This window comes from Polypterus senegalus, chromosome 17 (genome assembly GCF_016835505.1).
Source record: "Polypterus senegalus isolate Bchr_013 chromosome 17, ASM1683550v1, whole genome shotgun sequence".
Classification (NCBI taxonomy): domain Eukaryota; kingdom Metazoa; phylum Chordata; class Cladistia; order Polypteriformes; family Polypteridae; genus Polypterus; species Polypterus senegalus.
The window spans coordinates 98,161,971-98,182,506 of record NC_053170.1 but is presented as its reverse complement, the minus strand read 5'-3'; the positions used below and the strand labels follow the sequence as shown (position 1 = coordinate 98,182,506).

The 20,536-nt window shown below is 48.8% G+C and overlaps 1 protein-coding gene and 1 long non-coding RNA gene across 4 annotated transcripts in view; one reads left to right on the top strand and one right to left on the bottom strand.

The window, feature by feature from the left end:
- Nucleotides 1-16,315, top strand: part of LOC120517658 — a 35,978-nt gene extending 19,663 nt beyond the window's left edge. The window contains exon 3 of the long non-coding RNA XR_005631075.1: nt 16,176-16,315. This is a non-coding gene — a long non-coding RNA (uncharacterized LOC120517658). The remainder of the gene's footprint in view (nt 1-16,175) is intronic.
- LOC120517656 (protein shisa-6) overlaps nt 1-20,536 on the bottom strand; it is a 196,250-nt gene that overhangs the window by 3,382 nt on the left and 172,332 nt on the right. For 2 of the 3 annotated variants that reach the window (XM_039740087.1, XM_039740086.1), the window contains exons 6-7: nt 9,607-9,669; nt 5,439-5,591 (exon numbers count right to left, since the gene is read on the bottom strand). In XM_039740087.1, the coding sequence (XP_039596021.1) occupies nt 5,439-5,591; nt 9,607-9,669 (216 nt within the window). The remainder of the gene's footprint in view (nt 1-5,438; nt 5,592-9,606; nt 9,670-20,536) is intronic. The other variant, XM_039740088.1, reaches the window with a different exon arrangement.

Genomic DNA, 20,536 nt, shown 5'->3' with positions numbered 1-20,536 from the left:
TGCCACAGTGTGCCCACCAGGCAGTTGGCATTTCACCCAGGACTACACCAGGCACAGACCCCACTGAAGATGTCTCCTCTCGCCTCTACTGACCTTCATTTTTCAGTGTTAACAGGGAGGAGTCCCCCCGCTCTCTCAATGACGACGGATTGTGAGGTGGTTCATCGCGTGGTGGGTGGGCAGCTCTCTGTATCCGTGCATCCTGACCACCACCACGAATCTCCTCATCAAAAACTAAAGCCATCTGTGTGTCTCTCTGAAAGGCGCCATATAAAGTGACTAGAAGCCACTCGCTCCTCCGGCAGAGAGGGTGGTCACAGTGCTGGAGTGAGGGGTCCGCCCTTGTTTTTCCACTGTGTGTCGGGCATGTCATCCCCGCTGTTCCAACTAACCAGTGGCAGCCCACCCCCCATTGGTATATCCACTCAGTTAAAAATGGACAGGAAAAAGTGAAGGGGGGTCATGAGTGCCGTCATCATTCTGTAACCCCCAGAAGGTCACGTGGCATTACCAAGACCAGAACCAGGATGCAGGCACACAGAATTGCGTGGTCTTTCAGATTTGATGTTTTCAGAATATTAACAGTCAGTATAACAATTAATAAATAGACTCTTCACACCACGCTTGACAAACTGGGGGGGCCTGCAAGTAGAAATTTAGACCTGTAAGTGCAAACCCCCAGCAGCAAGTTGAGGGCCATCCCTTCAGTCCTGAGCCCAACTAGGAGTTGATGCGCCCACCAGGCTGTGGCACGTCCATCACAGAGAACCTCACTCACCCGGGGCAGAAATGTGAGGCTGGGCTGAGAGTCCCACCCCTGGCACCACAGGGTGGGGGCACTGACCACATTCTAATATCAGGTGCAGCCAAGCTGTTTCCTGGTATGAAGGTGGCATGGAGTCAGTGAGCCTCATCATTAAAGGAAGCTGAAGTCAACAGACGCCAAGGAGTACGGACTTGACTGTTGTGTTGTGCTGGGCTGAGGTGGCATTAGACCTGTAAGTGGTGGTCATCGGGTGGTCAGCAGATCAAGATGATGGGGTCACTGAGGAGTTACACAGGGCCTGTCACTTGTGCCACCTCTTAAGAGTACAACGTTCGACACTGGAGTTCACATGAGTTAGCCAGCCAGTGCCCCCCTGGTCACTCTGTTCTTCATACCCCTTTAGCCTTACTGATGTAATACACTGGACAGATAGATAGATAGATAGAGAGAGAGAGAGAGAGACAGCGATATTGTAACATTTACTACTCTGTGACGACTGTGACACTCTGTAATCTCGCCGTAATCCGGAATACAAAGGCAGGCTGCCCGTAGGACCCTGGTGGGCTCTGTGTGGCAGCAAATGTGCGTCAAGTGGCCGAAATAAGCCTGCACTGTCCACAAACGTTCCTCCATTCATAATTGGGATGGCATCTTCACAGGCTGGCTCTGTTTAAGGGGGGGACGTGCAGAGCATTGTGGGCCACACGTTCGCTAGGCCTGTGAACACGTCTGGGAATAAGAGATCCGTTTCTTTCTTTTTGTTTTTCCCGGGAGTCTTCACTTTTGAGGTTATCTTTCAACAGCATGTTTTATGGGCAGGGGGCGCCGCTGCTTTGTTACCTAAGCCATGTTTCCCACAATGCACTGGAATGGCGACCATTTAAAGATGGCTGTTTACTTCTTATTTACCGGAGACAAACCCGAGGGCTCTCTGGACATCATTTCTTTGAGAGACTTTTACCTTCTCTTATACGAAGTGGAGGGGAGAGTACTGGAATCATGAAAAAAATTTGACCTCGAGATTTTGATGAATGTCCCGTTAATGGAAGTGTGTGTGTGTGTGTGTCACTTGAGTACACTTCGTCAACCAAAGTTTGCCTAAAAGTATTGGGTACAAAACGTCGATTTCTATCAACTTTAGGGCTGTTTCCGCTAACCGGAAGTGGTCCTTTACTTTTTATCCATGCAGTCCGATTTATTCAACTTTACTTTTATAATAATTGTTCATTATATTATTCATCTGATATGATTTGTTTTTGATGAAATGCGGTTTATCGATCCCCGTATCCAAGTGTATGAGGGGAGACTACGCCTGATTTTTTTGCCCCCTTTCTTCGATGACAGACAGGACGGCCCGTCGTGATTGCGTTTTCTCTTCCAGTCCTTTTCCAACATCCACGTGTCAAGGTTGGGCAGAACGTGTTTCAGGTTTTTAGGAGAGACGACCCAATCTGTAGTGTTTATTGAAACTCCGCACACCTGACAAACTGAAATCTCACGCAGTTGATTCATTGTTGACTCCACTCCAGGCGGATGAGGACCCACAGCCTCAAATACTGGGGATGCCAGTCCACCACACAGCATGCCCACTTGCACAGATACTGGATGTGGGAAGCACCTGGAGGTCCCCACATAGATATGGAGAGCACATGCAGCAAACACACACACAGGCAGTCACTGGGCCGGACTGAGCGCCCCCAGGGTCTTTGTAACGGTTGTGCTTGTCGCTGCTCCAGGGTCAGTCCTGAGAAAGAGAACGTCACTGTCGTGATACGTGAAATGTCTGCCAACCTCAGCCTGCCCTGTGCTGTCCATTGTTAAGTGACGTGCGCTCCTAGCGTTTCACCGACTAATCTGAGTGGTCTCTGCGGCACTGCCATGTTCTTCATGTGTCCACATCCCGAAGACGTGCGCATTATTCAGGTTAACTGGCCTGGCGTGAGTGAGAGAGGCCGCCTGCCTTTTGTCAAATGCTGCCAGGCTGGGCTTCTGCACTGCTCAGGAATAAAGGAGTTTGAAGAAACGGTGAAAGAAAACGCGTCAGAGTTTACAAAGATACAAGCAGCGACATTTCCAGAGAATAAAGCTACTGCATCCAAAGCACGCATGGCGTCTTCCTCTCAGAGACGTAAGGCCGATGAAGACGAGTCCACGCCGTCGGACAGCACTGGACAGGGCGGCTGGTGTGATTGATGCAAGGCATGCTGGGATGCATATCTAACGCCACACCACTGTTTTTTTGGACTGCACTCCTAAGCACCGCTGCTGATGCCTACTTTGTCGCTGGCAGAAGCCTCAGACTTCCCAAGATGACATTTTTGATCTTCCGAATGCCCATTAAAATGCAGGCCTGAGCCTCCCGTCGCTGCAGCAGCTGACAGCAGGCGCTTCAGGCCAGCCGACTGAGGTCCACATTTCATTACCCAGCTCTCCCTCTGTCCAACTTAAATTGACAAGAACGTCCTTCACGAGGATCATACTTGGAGCGGCGCTCTTTCTGGCCGTGCTTAAGATGGCACAGCAGGGGGGGAAACCAACAATAATGAGCTTAACTGGAAGCAAAATGTTCAGAATGCCGGGCGGCGGGCTCGGAATAATTAATCAGCTCGATTAGGCGCTGACCTCAGTGCTCAGTGAGGTGAAACCTTTCTCACGCTCTTCTCGGTGCACTCGCTTGTTTTCCTACCTTTCAGCCACTGCTCTGCTGCTTTCCCAAGTCTAATGAAGCAATTAGAAGCAGAAGAGACGAGGGTCCGGGGGGCTTGGTGTCGGACTACAAAGATGGGAGTTTCAGTGTTACAGGAAGAAAAAAACAGCACAGGAAGCTGAATCAGATGTGAGTGTCGCCGGCCGCTCCTCATTACTTCAAGGAAGGAGAGGCAGAGCTGTGGGTGGAGGGCAGGCATCCCAGCAGCAGGAGGCGCTCAGCGCCGTCCCAACGTCCTCAACGATGAGGTGTGCAGCCGGCAGCTGAAATTCTCACTTCTCTGTGCAGGCGGCCAGGTGACTGCAGGCTCGAGTGAGCCGCCATCCTCCCACATGAGAAACGTCACTAAAAGAGTGAGCCCACGTGCCAGGGTCCAAACTAGGGCTCTCTAGTGAGCGCGACTGCTTGAGAATCTCGAAGCACGTTTGAGTGTGACGAAGTACTGGGTGGGCCACACGTCACTGACAAGACCCTGCGTGACAATCGCCGTGTCGACTTATCTATCGTACAGTTCACAGGGGTACAGACAGGCGCCTTCCTCGGTTGTCATGATTGTCTTTCATTTACTTATTTCTCTCAGTTTTCCCTGTTCGGTGTTTTGCACTTGAATTCCAGGCGATGCTGATTTTGGTTTCTTTCTTTTTGGACGACATTTCTGAGGTGCTCTGTATGCTGTTGCTTAGGGTGGCTGCCACCGTGGGATGAGTGGAGTTCACGACCTGTGACATCATCTGGTCAACCGTGTGAAGGTACGAGTGGCGTGGTGACACTGGGCTGGAGAAAGGGGAGGGTGACACTGAGAGGAACGGGTGGGCTCTGCGTGGTTAACGGACGGCGCTCGGTTTACGTTCGCGGCTGAACGCTCAGTGCGCCTTCAGTTCACTGTGTGCCCCGCTAAATGACCACCAGTGTGACGAGAATTCAGCAGTGGGCAGAGGAGCCACAGAGCGTCATGAGGCCTTCTAGAAGTCACTGGACTTTGCTGTAGCTGTGGTTGTGCTGGCGCTCATCGGTAAAGAACTCTGAACAAGAAATACAGCGAGGCGAGTTTCCTAGACTGCGAATCGGATAAAGATGGAAAGACGTGTCTACTCAGGGGGCACTTTCATGTTTTCCACAGGTCCTCTTAAGGACATGCAGGTTTGGCCGACTGGGGACTCGCTGTGGTCCCCGTGCCTGAGAATGGCTTGAAACAGACGGCCATCCCACCCTGGTGTTGAACTCTCTGTGTCCCTGCTGCCCGTGGCCAGTTTACCAGACTGGTCTGCAAACTTTCCAAAGTCTGTGGTGAACTTTTGCAGCTCATCACCGACCGGAGGAGAAGCCCCAGAAATGAGCAGTGCGGCATTTCAAATCAGGAATGACAGCGCGCGAGACAAATCCTGCCAACAGCCTCGTAATAAGGAGAGTTTAGCCAAGCATGGGCCTCCAGGCCGTCTTGGCTTATTTATCTTGAGATGAGAGAGAAGTCTCGTATTTGTTCCTACTTGACTCGGCTCTTCACTCTCCCAGTCTTGTGCGCTACGCTTTGCAGAGCGTAATCTATCAACACCGGCAAACGTGACGACTGCGGTGGGCAGTTGAGCGAGAAAATACAAATGAAAATAATATTTCTGGACGCGTTGCACCCTGTTGATTCAAAGTCGCACTCAACAGCCGGCCCTGTATTGACGGTGGGACTCTGGAAGGTTCCGTCGCGTCGACCCACGTGGATGATGGGAAAGGCGCAATGGAGGCTTCCAGCAGGACAGGATGAAATGCGTCCGAGAGGCCACATGAGCGCCATTATTAACGGAAAGAACCGACCAACACCAAACACTGAGATCTGCTTCTGGGACCCAGCAGCACCAGCGGGTCCAGGATGACAATACCCAGGAAGAGCAATGCATGGTGCCCATCATGCCTGCTCTTTGCCCACACAGGAGGAAAGCAAATGTGTGACATATGTAATGAAGTAACACCTACTTAATCTCTTCAGAGAAGAATATTTACTTAGGTCAGATTTAACTGCCGATTCATATGAGGGTGGCAGGTGGGAGAGGCTCTGGAATGATCTGGAGAACGAAAGATCGTAGGGTTCAGTGGCAGAGGTAAGAATGCTGTTCATCCGAGGTTTTTCTGCAAAAGACAAAAAACATGAAGCAGTTAGAAACTGTACTGGGGGGTCCCATAGTGCTCAGTCTGTCATCCGTTAAATACAGAGGCAGAAAAGAGAAACTGTGTGCGTCTGTAGAGACGATCCCGGAGCCAAAGTCGATGGAACCGGACCCCTTAATCAAGACAAGCTGGCTCACGTGGGTACACCTGAGTAAATTAAAAAACTAAAGTAAAACAGACGGATCCCTGGAAGTCCACAGACAAATGGAGTCACCCAAGTAAATTAACAATGCATCACTAGAATGGCTCAGAAGATAAATGCCATCGACCACCAGGACCGTATCCAGAAAATGAGTGCCAAGGCTTCACAAAACCGAAGGCCCTGTGTCACCAGAATGGCCTGTTAGGCCCCAAGAGAAGAAGAATGTCTGGCAGTGAGGAAAATCAAAACCCATGGCAGTCTCTCTGGTGCACTGGGCCGCTGGGCCATCCTGGGTAAGCAGGTCCCTGGCACCCCTGAACCTCCACATGCTGCCTTTAAAGAAGCACACTTGGGTTACACAGACTGGCAAAGTCGGCCTCACAACACCATGGACCCCCTTTGACTTCTGGCCTGGCCGAGAGTTCGCACATGGCCGTGACCTGTGACCCGCTGCTGTCCCACCCAGGGTTGGTTCACGCCTCGCACCCTTTGCAGTGATGTCCTGAAGTAAATAAGTTCATCCTGCATCCATTGTCTGAGCGCAACTTGCATTTTAAGATCTCTGCCTTTGGGCTTTGAGCAATTTGCTACCAAGGGTGAAGTGGCTGGAATGAGGACCAGCACCTCCAAGACTGAGGTCGTGACCCCCTCAACAAAAGTGTGGATTGCTGCCTCCAGGTGAGGGGGATCAACCGCCCTCAGTGCCGGAGTTCTTGTTCACGAGTGACAGAACACGGAGCATTCGGTCAACAGGCGGACTGGAGTGGCGCCAGGTGTTCTGTGGGCACTCTGTTGGTCCACGGTGGTGACGCCGCAGCTGAGTCAGTTTACTGGTTGACGTGCACCCCTGTCCCCTTCTTATGGTCATGGGAGAAAAAAAAAAAAAATAAGATCAGGAATGCAAATGCTAGAAATGAAGGTGAGACGCTCAGAGATTCGGGAGCCCCTCAGAGTGGAGTTGCTGCTCCTGTGGATCGAGAGGGTCCAGTTGAAGTGGTCTGCGAATGTCCTAAGGACACTGCTCTGGCCACATCCCAATCGGTGGAGACCCTCCAGCAGACCCAGAACATGCTGGTGGGGTTCGACCTCTCGAGTGGCTTTGGCACACCTTGGAAGAGCTGGAATCTGCAGCTGGGGACAGGGAAGTCTGAGCGGAGCGGACCTGCCTGTCCTCACCAGGAAATTCAGTTTTGAGCTGAGACAAGACCTCGCCCTTTACTGGTCGCCACGGCCCCCTGCTGCACGCTGTATACAGGGGGTTGGGTGGTCTTGGTCCGTGTCGAGTTTGGGAAGCGCCTGCCAGTGCAGACATTTCTGTGCGTCACGTCGCGCCACTCACTGTCCCCCGCTTGAGTGAAATGAACTTCCTGGCACTGAGATAGGCGAGCCGAGCCCCTGGTATGACTGGCACACCAACCAGTCTCTCCGTTTGCTAAGACTTAATCTCCAGAAACAATAAGAATTGTGGAAATTTTGAAAATGATTTTTTGTAATTACAGAAACAAAGATGACTTCATTTGTAAATCAAAGGCCTTAAATCTGCATGTAATCTGCATTTGAAAGATAAAGTGCTGCCTGGGGCAGAGAAGCTGGGGTTGTCTCTGCTAGTTTTTAATTCCCTCTGAATACAGAAACATCGTTCACTTAGTGCCAATGTGGTTGGGCCTGTGCGTCCCCACTTGGGTTTAGCGTGGTACCCAAAGCCGGGGGGCTCGCACTGCTCTAAGTGTTCAAAGTCCTCGGCCTTCACTGTTGTAATCAGCTACACTGAATCCTGATGGTGGAGCACTGCAGTCTGAAAGCAGTCCATGCAACTGGGAACCCACAGCACAGGAAGTGTGCCCACCGGAACAGCTGATGTTTGAGTGTGTGTGTGAGGAGGGGTGGCATCACTGGCTCACCCTTTCATATTTAACTTCTGGCTAGTACCTTGTCTCCAGGTCCCTGTAGTGGTGAGCCACCCACCCCTAATATATGTGTAGTATATGTGGAGAGAAGATGCAGCATGTGGTGTAACTGGGGCCTGTGGTGGTGACAGTCGTAGTCACTGTATTGTCACATGTCCAGTCTCACTCCTGTCCACCACCACGCCATCAGTCTGGTGGTCACCCTGAAATAAATCAGAATTCAGACGATGCTGGCCAACACCAGTAAAGGTGAATTACCCAAAAGGTGGGCTTGTCCTCTCTGACGAGTCTGCAGCAGGACGGGCAACCATGGAGCCTGTGCATCGGCTGTCATCTTGTCAGGAAGACGTCCACCTCAACTTGAGGCTACGACATCTGTACGGCCCGTCAAAGTTGCTCTTACATTGCTGGGCTCCAGACCCTTCTATAAGTGGTGACACGCTGACTGGTCTGACCCAGTAAGGGCCCACATGAGGGGTCTTTGTTCTGCAGCTCAGCCTCAGCCCCCCACACCAGTGATCAGGGTCTCTGTGCTCAAACAAATGGCTCAGAAGGCCGATTATGAATGCATCATTAAAAGTGTGTCATAACCTTTGGCATCACAGCCTTGTGCCATATTGTTTAATCAGCCATGAGGGTGGGCTGCTATCCTTTTACAAAGCCGGCCATGTGTAAACAAGGCTGTTGTGTCATCGCTTTATTTATAACGGCCACAGGAGGACACGTACGTGTGTGTGTGTGTGTGTGTTTTGACAGACACAATTATCCGACGGCAGCGTTTGCCTAATTTTTTAATGGGGCCTGGCAGCACTGTGACAATGTACTGCAGCTGCAAGCCAAATGACCCTCTAAAATCGAGTTTCATTCACTCCTAAAATGACCTCGCGACGGAGGGGAGGTCTCTGGCGGCGGGCCAGCTAGCGTTTTGAAATCCGTAAGCTGCAATCAAAGGAAAGATGTTCAGCAGCCATACAGGAAAGCACAGCGCGCAGCTTGTGTCACCCGAGTTACAAAAGTGCCCGAGGGTGCAGGGAGTAAAACGTGAAAAGATTTGAAATTCTAAAATCAAGTGACATGTGCGATGGCACTAAGAACGTGGCAGCCATCATCCCCTTGCGTGGCGGTGCCCACATCAAATGTGGCGTTCTGTATACACATTAGTGAAAGTGAGCAAGTAGCGTGTGTGACACCAATGGGGACCTCGGTGTGACAGACGACAGGACTTCAGCCTCCATGGTTTACCAGATGAAGGTCTGCAGGCACCCCCTCTTTACTAATCTCGCCATTCATCGTGCAGGTCGAAGGGCACTGGGACCAGGCTTGGCAGCTAAAGGCACAAGAAAGAAAGCAGGCCTGCCAGGGTATGCCAGCTAGTGCTGGATCTGTGCCAAAACGTTGACTTTGGCATCGATTCCTGCTTTCGCACTTCATCAGCATGTGACAGCTGACCCCTGCCCGCCACATAACCGCACACCGCTCTGCTCTGCCACCTGCATGTTGCGTTTCACGGTCGTGTCTTAAGGGATGGAGGACCCACGGAGTTTGTGTCAAAGAGCGGGGTGTGGGTCCCCGAGGAATTTCAGGTCTTTCAAAACTCCCACCCTTACAGTTTTAAAAATTGGGCATCTCTAATGCCAACATAAGGTAGATACCGTAAATAACAGGACGTTCTCAAACCCACCAGAGGCTATCTTGGCAGCACTGGGCAAGGAGGCAGGTGGCAACCCTGGATGAACCACTGGTCCATAATATGGGGCCGATTTGGAATTTCCAATTAATCCAATGTGTACATTTTAGGAATAGGAGGGGCAAACCCACCCTTGGCCCATACGAGAGCTTATTGGAAAAGCCCATCCATACTGGTCTTCTGGCACATTCATAAGAGGAAGGAGTGAAATATAAAGTGAGACTTAATGACACTTCTTACCGTTTGTAGGGGTGTGAGTTGGACTGGCAAGCATCAGATGGTTATAGTTGTGTTGATGGTCACCTAGAAAGAAAGAGAGAAGAATAAATGGCAGGTAATGATCAGGAAAAGGCGTGTCAGTGCTGATGGGGCCTCCACGAGCACAGCCCACCTGTCCAGGCCAACTGCGGTGGTCTGCACTTCCTCAAACGCATCTCTACTTTTATTTACCCTCTTGTATGCCTCCTGCCAGATTAAAGAATAATGGCGAGGGCATCTAGTGTGTCGTTTCTATCGACGAGGTTAACTGTTAAGGTAGAAATATGGCGTTGACCTCCACTTTAGTTAGAGTGGCATCATCACACTTTATTGGAATGAACACTGCCCATCGTGACCACTGTGGTCCTCCCGCAGACACCAACATGGCTTCAGAGTGCAGGTAGACAGACGGCGGGTGGCACCGATGCCAGAGAATAAATGTTGGGCATAAAGGTATTGGGGTGGGCAAGTGTGTTTGCGGATCTTACAGTTAAGAGGACACCGTGTGTCCGTGACAGACGAACTGATTCATATTTCTCTTCTAGAAGGCCCACCACAGGTCGTCTGCAGGGCGAGTGACACAAAGGACATAGCGTTGTACCCGCTCTTTCACACTTCCTGCCATCAAACCCTTTAATCTGCTCTGCGTCTCACTGTTTTAACTCCTGGACTTTGACTAACGCTGCGGTGAACGCCAGCCACTGAACAACCAGGGTGCCAGGGCACGGCTTCCAAGGTACAACAGACAATGGCCTGCAGAGTATCTGACAAGCAGTGTCTGTGCTACAAAATAAAGAACGTTACAATAAAAACACCCACAATGGCTAACAAAGGGAGGACTGGGCCAATGTCTGATGATAAGCAATTTGTAGTTACCGTATACACTCACGTATAAGTCGCGAGTTGAAACCCGAAAAATTGATCCTAAAATCAGACCCCGACTTATACGGCCGTTCAAAAATGCGACACTTCCATTTTTTTTATTTTTATATCTTCTTGCCTCCTCCAATCTCGGATCAGTTCCTCAGACGCATTGAATTTTGTGGCAGCAGCGCAGTTACCAGTTTCTTTTGCTACTTCAATGACTTTTAATTTAAAACCAGTTTTATATTTTCTTCTGATCGAACGCTCCATCGTAGATAAGGGATGCTCTTACGATAAAGGAGTAGGAGGGTGTGAGATACAAAAAACACAAATCGGGGCAAACGTCGCTTCAGAATAGTTGGGGTATTACAGTGTGGTCAGGTGGCACAATAGACGGAGAGAGAGGGGGGTGAGGAGCACCCACTGATACAGAGCGCTGGCGCACCCACATAGGTAAAATAGGTCATGTGCCCCGTGTTTCCTCTCTCAGGATATCAATCTCGGACCAATAGTGAGTTTTCTGCATTCGACTTATACGACTGACATTATAAAATACCAGAACTCGTACAGTAAAATCAAGTCCCGACTTATCTGCAAGTGTATACGGGACCTCCGATAATCTGACATGTAACAAATTCTTAAAAGACCCAATGCAGTGATTATTAAAGAGGCGAGGTGCCAACCAGGGCCGTCTTAACAGCATTGTAGGCCCCCCACCTACACCACCACTCAGCAAGTCACGACATACATAGATTAGCATTAGGGTGGGTCCCCAGGTGGGCCACAACGAGACACAATCCGGCTCCAGTGTTGTTACTTCGACCAGCGGGTCCAGACGGGAGGGCCGGGGCTTCACACGTCTGACCTTCCAGGAAATAGGAGTTTACCTTTCATGTAAAAATAATATCCAATGAATTATAACTAATAATAATAACTAATTATGAGTATCCTGAGAGCGAGTAGCCCGCCAAAAGGAGCAGGTAACTGTGAAACGAGGCTACACGTCTACCACGAAACTGAGAAATGCTCACAACTATAAAAATACGACACAAACCTGAGGAACGAGTTGTGCGAAGGCGAGGGTCTGCTGACTGTGCGTCACTTCTGTCACCTGACACTCTTATTAAACCAGGAGGGAAGGAAATCAACTGGCCGGAAGGAGGGGTACGGGTACCGGCATCCATGGGCGAGGCGGCAACACTCTAAAGACTGGTGGGGCTTCATCTCATTAGTAACGGGGGCCAATGAACAAGGCGACCGGTCGGCACAAAGACGAGTAAACGACGGGCCGCCACCTCATTTCATTTGCACGCTTACCTTAGGGGTTGGGACATCTGGTGTTGTAACAAAACGCTGGCCCAGGCTTTGCCTAGTGGGGGCCGAGTGGTCTTTTGGCCTTGAACCCGTTTATTTATTTATTTAATGGCACCTCTTTGTTTTCTTCAGACGTATCATTTGAGTTTCTATACAAGGAGTCGACTCTCTCTGGGCCTTGTAGACCTGTGCTGCGTATTCCTTACTTCTTATCTGCTCCTTCTGGTAGATCGATCATTCTTGTTCATGTAATTCCTAACTCGTTTGGCTTCTCCTTACAACTTTTTCTCGGACTTGTTGTAAAGCACTTTTGAGTTGCAGAACTAAGAATGTTGTTGGCCTAAGAATCTCCGACATGCTTACACGTCAAGCCATTTTCGTTCTTCTGTATGAATTGCCAGTTTTTCTCTCACAAAACGAGACCACATTAAGAAGCGCCAATCAGCAGGACTGGCCGAGTGGTCTTATGCTTTGTTCACCCACCCGCCGCGCAGGATGGGACTGGAGGAGGCCAAGGCAGACTGTGAGATTACTGCTTTCTCTTTGACGGCCCTGATTAAATATTTAAGTTCCTCTTAGCAGGCTTAGGCAGATGAGCCGGGTTAACAATAAACCAACATGGCTGTGGACACACTAAGATATCGTGGCCTCCATTGATTTGACGGGATGGATCATTGCAGCAGAGGAGTTAACCACTCAGGGGGACGTTGCTGACGAGACAACGGTAAGTGCTGAGAGCACACGACTGCCTTCACGTCCACTGACCTCCACTGCCACACACCTCGTCCCCGTTTGCGGACCGCCAATGGCTTTCACCGCACTGACTTGCTCCCAGGTCTGTCCTCCTTGGAGTGTACAAGCCCACCACATTTTATTTAAAACTTTTCCAGTGCCTCACAATATGAACAGATAAGCCGCCTTTAGCGAGTGACCCCTAAAGCCCTCGCACCTGTGAGAATGGCATTAATAATTTAAAGAAACATTTACGCTGGTGCAGAATTACCTCGACGGCCCGAGGCAGCACTGATCCCATAAGCCTCTCCTACCGACGGCGCATCGCCAGGGGAGCACTTGGTATTTCCAATATGGAAAACACTCTCGCTTTTTAATAAAATGTTACATCACTAATGCATTGTGGGTCACGTGATGTGGTCCTCTTGGTGCTGCCGACAGACTGAGACCCTCAGCAAGGGAACTCCAGGGTTTAGAGGAAAGTTTCTGAGAAGGGTGTCAATGGCACTGTGGCACCGGAGTTGTGTTCACGCCAAGGGGCTTTTTCAGATCCCGTGCTAAAGCCACAAATGCAAAGTCTGAATGAGCGTCAGGCGGCCAGATTCACAAGAAATGCAATGATTTACAGCACATAATAAACGAGCATCAACGGTTTGAAATATTTTAAATGGGTGCCTCAATATAAATGTTTAATGTCGAAATATTCTTCATTGCAAAAGGTATTTGTAATTTTCCACCCTCTGATGGAGGTCCGTAGAGGGCTAGACCCCCAGTAAAAGATCAAAAATCACATCCCATTCTGTAATCGCTGACCTTGGAAGTCATACCCCATATGTTTGAAATTTGCCATTTTTAACCTTCTGAGAGTCGTTCTTGGAGGGCAGAGACCACCAGTAAAGAACCAAACATCAAAAATATGATCACACTCATGACCACCAACCTGGAAATAGCAGACAATGTCATTCCACGTTCCTGTATTGTTCATTTTCAAAGTTTGACCTCTTGTATCCCCCTTCTGATAATTTGTGCTGAAGACCCCTGCTGGTTTACTCTTTACCATAAAGCCTGCATTTCCTGCACAAAATAGGGTCCAGAAATGGCCAACAAATAAGGGGTTTTAGTGGGGAGTCTACTGGGCCAAAAATAGGGGTTGGACCCCAAAACGCTCAACATCTTGCATAACTGGAGCTCAATATCACATGTGGGGGGCTTTCTCATTCCAGTGAGTTAGGAAGGGCCGGGCAAACAGAAGCAATTGGGTTTGGAGTGTTGAGAAGGAATTGATAGGAACACCGCGCAGCTGGTCGACTCAAGCAGGCATTTTAACTGGCACACTGAGCCTTGGGGCAACTGAAAGAAAACTCACCATTCTTGGCAAAACCTAACAATAAAGTGTAGCCAGTGGTCCCCAGACCTGTCTGTCAGTCCAGAACTGACCTCACCTTCATCCTGGCCCTGATGAGGCACTTTAACTGAGACCCCTCAACAATACTCCGCAGCACCCGCATTTCATACCGGGCTTCATCTACCTCTACTGTACTTTTCAGGTTTAACTCAAATGGCATTGTCATCAAGATTAAAAAAACAAAAGCAAAACCCACAAGGCCAGAGCACTTTGTGACATCTTTGTTAACCCTTTCATGGGGCAGCTGATCTGAGGAACAAAACCACAACAAAAGCAAGGAGCAGGTTGAAAAGAGAACCAAGTAGTTGTCACAAGCTCTGTCCCTGTGTTTTCTTCTGTCCTAACTCCCTGTTGTTTACTTCAAACTTTTTCCCTGCGGCTCCCAACGTAAGCGGATTCCACAGCCCCCCATGGGGCGCTTATACCTCTGGTGGTCCGCATCAATAATTCAACAGAATATTTATGCAGGTGACTGAAATCCGTGCCAGCCTGAGGCGTCACCCACTCTGTAATGTCCCCAAGTTGACTGCAGGTCTTTCAACGAAGAGCGTCGTGGACCATTGTAGCCAACAGTGACCCTGACAATCAAATCCACTACGGGAGCGGGAGCGCAGTCTAAGCAGAACTCGGGACTTGAAAGTGCATTTTGTCCAAAGCTCACCGGACACTGGCATATGTCACACATGCATACATTAGGCTGGAAAAGGCGCCATGCTTGTTTGGTGGTCCGAAATCAACAGACAGCTGAAAGTGTCCATCCCACAAACAAGAGGATGCCATTTGCTCCTTCAGGCTTGTCTTGCTACTTACTGGCAAAGTTGCTGCAACATCTCAAGGTACTTCTGAAAGGGTCTCAGCTTCACTTCTATGACTAGACAGTTGAGTGTAGATTTCCCATGATCCTTTGTGTAAAGAAGTGCTTTCTGGCACCCATTCATTTGTGATTCACTATTCCACTGAAATAATTCTGGCAAATCCAGTTCACTGTGGTGCCTTTTCAAATTGTGAATCCCCTCATTAGACCCCCAGGCAGGCTCAAGACTAACGATGGTCAGAGTTGAACACACCCTTTAGTCCGCACTGCTTTGCTCTTCACGGGACACTTTCTAGTGCTGCTTTGTCAAGTCAGAGTTACATGCGGTGCTCCAATGCAGTCTCACTAGCGCCACCTACAGCTGGGATAGAACATCCCTTGACGTAGGGTGGATTCAGAAAGTATTCAGACCTTTTCACTTTCTGCACACTTTATTGTGTAGTAGATTTAATTTTACAATGAGAAATTCAACATTTCTGCCCCTCAATAACCCCTAATGACCAAGTAAAGATGTTTTCAGAAAGGGATGCAAACTTATTAAAAATCACAAACTGAAGTCTCCTGTAGCAGTATTCCTGTTCTGAAGGGCATGGCTAGTCTGGCAGGCAGTGCCCGTTTTCATACCCACATGAGCCTCCGGGTCCGCTACAGCCAGGGTTGTTCCATAGCTTGGATGTGTTTCCTGTTTTATTGCGGTTTTATGTTGTTTTTGAGTCATTTTTCATCTCTTTATGTCATTTTTTGACTTAAGGAATATAGCAAAAGTTAGATCCCTTATAACTTTGCAAGATGCTGAAAATGAGTTCACACTTTTGTTTTCAGTCGACTAGATTACTGTAACGCACTCCTCTCAGGACCACCCAAAAAAGACATCAATCGATTGTAACTGGTACAGAATGGAGTCACCAGAATCTTAACTAGGAAAAGAAAATCCGAGCCCATCACACCAGTCTGAGCGTCGTTACATTGGTTACCTGTGCCATTTAGAATTGACTTTGGTTTACAAAGCCTTCCGTCATCTGCTCCATCCTGTATCTCTGAATGCCCGTCACCTTCCACTCCAAATCGTAACCTCAGATCTTCAAATGAGGGTCTCCTTGGGATTCCAAGAGCTAAACTTTAAAGAAGCGGTGAGGCGGGCAGTCGGCCTTCTGCTGTTGTGTACCTCAAATCTGGAATATGAGTTTACTGATAGAAAGTCGCCAGGCTAATATGGTGGAGCTCTTGAAACAACTGCTAAAAGCTCATTACTTAAACATGGCTTTCTCAGAGCTTCATTTTAGTGTAACCCTGATATTCTGTACATGTATTGAATTCTCTTTGGTTTTTCATGGCTCCCCAATCCATACTAACCCCTACTTTCTCTGCTGTTCTTTTTCCACTTTTCTGTGCTGGTGATCTGCGCCCCCACCACCTGATCAGGGCACCGTGCTGTCCCTCCTCCATTGATGGATTACACCACGACCAGCATCATCTCATTCTTCTACGTGAAGCCTGAAAGCCCTGAGGACTGACTGAGATCATTCATATGAGGTAGAATGCCTAGTGGGATTTGGGCTGGGTGGTCTCGTGGCCTCAGAACCCCTGCAGATTTTGGTTTTTTGTTCTCCAGCCCTTTGGAGTTTTTTTTTTTTCTGTTCTCCCTGACCATCTGAGCCATCCTTTATTCTTTATTAATTAGTGTTGCCTAACCTTATTTATATATATTTTTTCTTTCTTCCTCTTGTAAAGCACTTTGAGCGCCGTCATTTGTATAAAAACGTGCTATAGAAATAAATGTTGCTGTTATTTCCATTATGTTGGTGTACCTTCTAATATTTACAAGTTGTCTCTCCACGTCCTGTACTCTGTGGGCGGAGCTCCAGGAGGCGGGGCCACGCTGACATCACTGCCGCGGGGTCTAGCAGTGGGTCTCGCTGTTTCGCGTCTTGCTTTTCGTTTGCTGTTTCCGGATTCTTTGCTCGTGTTGTTGCCTTGTACTCTTTGGAGTACGTTTTGGGACTTGTTCTTTATTTGGCAAATTCTATTGTCCTTTTCCTCCTACTAAAGACTTTGTGTTTTGGGTGGTCTCTACAGGTTTCTCTCCCTTGTAAGACATTTGTGACTTTTTTTGTTTTGAAACTTTAAGGCCAGTTCCTCATTTTGGGCCTGAACTGCCTACAGACAGTAGTTCGGGACAGGCTGCCTTGGGTTGAGGCTCCCTCTGAACAGGCCTACACCTCCTTACTGTTCACAACACCTCCACTGGCTACACTGACTTTAGGTAGCGTTGCTTTAATGTATTGAGAATACAGGGAGCTATAAAGTTAACATCACACGTACTCAGATACACAACATATTTTGCATCCATTACTGACGTGACTGGTACAGAAACTAAACTTCACCCTACAGACTTGGGCAAACCCACAGATGCAGGAGATGGCCCATCAACCAGTGACATACTGGAGCACACCGCTTATGTCCAATAACTCTTAACATGAGGCGACACCACACTACCACTATGACTCGTCATCATCTCCTGGACAGGACACAGAGCGAGTCCTGAGTGGTGGCGTAATCGGTATGTAGAATAAATCAAAATGCAGACACCCTTTTAGAAATGCTTGGTAGAACGTTAGAGTAGACTGCAATAAATAAAAGAGCTTTGCTAGTTTGTGAATAGGCCAGCAGAGACATTTGAACCCGCTGAAGTCGTCCCAGAGCAGGTTGAGGCGCCACCTTCTGTCCACACCAGCCCTGCCTGGGCCTTCTCTGCCGCCCTCGACTCCTTTTCTTCTCGTCTTTATTTGTCTGCAAGTAAATGTGACTCACCGGGAAACTCTCTCTTTGGTCGAAAGGCTTCACGGATTTATGGCTTTAACTCCGCTTCTTAGTGTTAGTCAAACATTGCATGAAAGAATTATTTTCCCTTGATGGAGAGCCCTGCCATACAGGCCATAATTTTCAAGTCAGTCAAGGGGGTTTGTAAATAAGAAAGTGAATGCGCTGCACGTAGAGCTGATTGGTGCAGAAATCACCCACAGCTTGCAATTAATGGAACGCCCACATTCAAAAGCCAGAAATAATAATAAAGTCGAGGCTTCTTGAGCCTACAGAGGCCAGGCGCGTCTGCTTTAGCCCATCATCTGCCATGCACTAGTCTGGTTACATGGTTGGGGGGCTTAGCACAGGGTCCTGCTGGTGCGTATGTAGCACTGACACAACTGTGGCTTCTCTGGGGTCGTAAGAAGACCCCACATATCTGTGCACTGCTGTTTCACACACCAGCAGGCACCTTCGACGACTCACTTGTTGAAGTTGGGGTCTTACGGAGGATCTGGGCAGAGATGGGCACCTTTTGTGTTCACACAACTCTGGGTCTTTTGTGAGGGTCCCTCTCTATATTAGGTGTGGGTCTCCTCACAGATCCAGGTGCCGGTTGCTCTGCCTGTATGGAACGTGTTCTTACACATGGGACCGCTAGGATGTGTGCTGGGGTACAGTGGGCACAGTGTCTTTTATGAAGATGGGTCGGACATGAGCCCACGCCAGTCAGCCATTTTCTAAGCCTGCTTAATTCATTACAAAGCTGCAGGGAGTCTCAGCAGTGGGGACTCTAAATGGGCATCAGTGTGAGTGACTGGCACCCTGCAGATCAGTGCAGCTTCTGGCCATGCACCCTGGTGCTGCTGGGATAAACTGTGGCCTGCGGTGGCACCGAGTTGCACTAAATAGTTTAGCGTGTGTGAGTCTACCAGCCTATACCATGTAAGTGGTGACACTCAAGTCGGTGTGTTTACGTAGACAGACACACACGGAGGGGGCAGTCAGTCAGCAGAGCAGGAGGGGGCAGAGTTGTCAAGTATGCCTACAGTCTGCCGAGTGCCATGCACAGTTGATCAAGTGTGTGTTTTGGGCGTTTATTCTAGATCTGTTGATTGCACTTGGCTGTTTTTTTAAAATTGTTTTCCTTCCATGCACAGTCGTAGATTTTCAACGAGACCCTGATCATCGCGTTTTCCGGCGTTGATGGACTTGTTCATAAAGTGCTTTGTTCCCTGTGGACGTTTCACTGAACTGCTGCGAGGTCTCTTTGAAAGTGTGACGCACTCAACACTGGACCTCACACCATCACACACCTGCTCGCGTCAGAGAGTTCTTGACCAGTGTGGTTGTTGCGTCCCACCCAAACCATTCACCAGATTTTGCTCCCTTTGTCCCCAAAATTTTAATTAAGACTGAAGGGGAAAAAAGAATTTGCTGCTGTGGGGAAAAAAACAAACAAACAAAAAACCACAGCCGGCTGGAGACACAAAAACAAAATACGAGGCGCTGGGCCGAGTGGATCTCAAAGGGAAAATCGCTCCAAGTGTTATACTAAAGGGTCATTTTGAACAATTCTGGATCCCTCCCTGTGTAACGTGTGTGAATATACCTGTGGTGTCATACGTGTAGATGGGTGGGTTTTTTATTCCATTGCATTGTAAATAAGAGGCCGACTTTGACCTTGTGACGCGAGTCATCTTTTCTTGCTGTCCCATTCCAGGTTATAAGCTTTAACGGCGGCAAACTTTGGACTCTCGCTCCTCCATCACCAGCAATTGCCATCCAAGGTAATGACGGCCTGCAACGCCCAAGGCTTTCCCAAACTCCTCTCATGTGGATCTCCTTAAACGGTGGGCCGTCATTCTGATTATTCAAACGCCACATCCATGGCTAACTGTGAAGTTCAAATAATGAACTGCGAGGTCATTTTGGTTTTTCCTGCCCACCAGTAGAGTTGCCAATCTGCGATTCCGTTTTCTGTTGCGATACTTGAAGGATAAACACGGCCCAGCTTTAGACTCCGATACGTCCTTTATAGCGACTTTCATTATTATGGGAGTTTGTGATTGTGTTGCCGTGTGAGTATTGTTATTATAGAGCCTTACTGGTCTCTGTGGGCTTCCCTACAATATTACACAGTATAATGTGTCTGTCTTTTTAATTACTATTAAAATATTTTTAATTTTTCACACACACACACACATTACCTTTGGAGATTATTGCATGTTGCTTAAGAGTCTTTGTGTGGATTGACAGTCTCCATTTTATGTTTGCTTTCCACTGTTTATCCTAATGAACGCTGTAGACGGTGGTCCCCTCCAAATGTGTGCTCAGACCTCTGATCTGAATATGTGGTACGACTGATAAAAGCACCTTTAAGACCCTCGGGGTGGGCTGCTGTGGTGGTTCACAATGCCCTGATCGCCATCTATCCATGGCTCTGAACTGATGGCTGCGAGAGTAACACGTGTGCATACAGTATGCAGTGCCAGTTTGGACCACCACCTCTACATCAGGGCGTGTATGGGTTTTTTGTACGGTTGGCCGCTGTGCCCCCTCTTCCTATACACCTTAGACTGTAACTTGTACGTTCACCAGCCCTTCTCACAGACACGGCTACCTGGTTTTCAGGCGATTCCGTATTCACGCAGCAGACTGAGTTGTGGTCTGCGGACCCCTTTGATGACTGGTCAGAAGACACTTGGTTTGCATGTTCTCCTTAGGGAGCTGTGTGCTCTCTTGCTATAACGTCAGCCCTTCGTGGGTTAGTCGGGTGTCTCCCACCCAACTGTCGGCTATATAGAATTTGTGTGGCTGCCTAGCTCAGCCTTCTCCACCATATTGGCAAAAAGGCTTGCAGCCTGCCTGCAACCAGACAAGCGAATGTCCTCTTAGCGTTTACCATATCCCAGAGATTCCATTTAAACACTGGAGGTTCAACAGTTAGGTTAGAACTTTACCCCCACGACTGTTTTTCA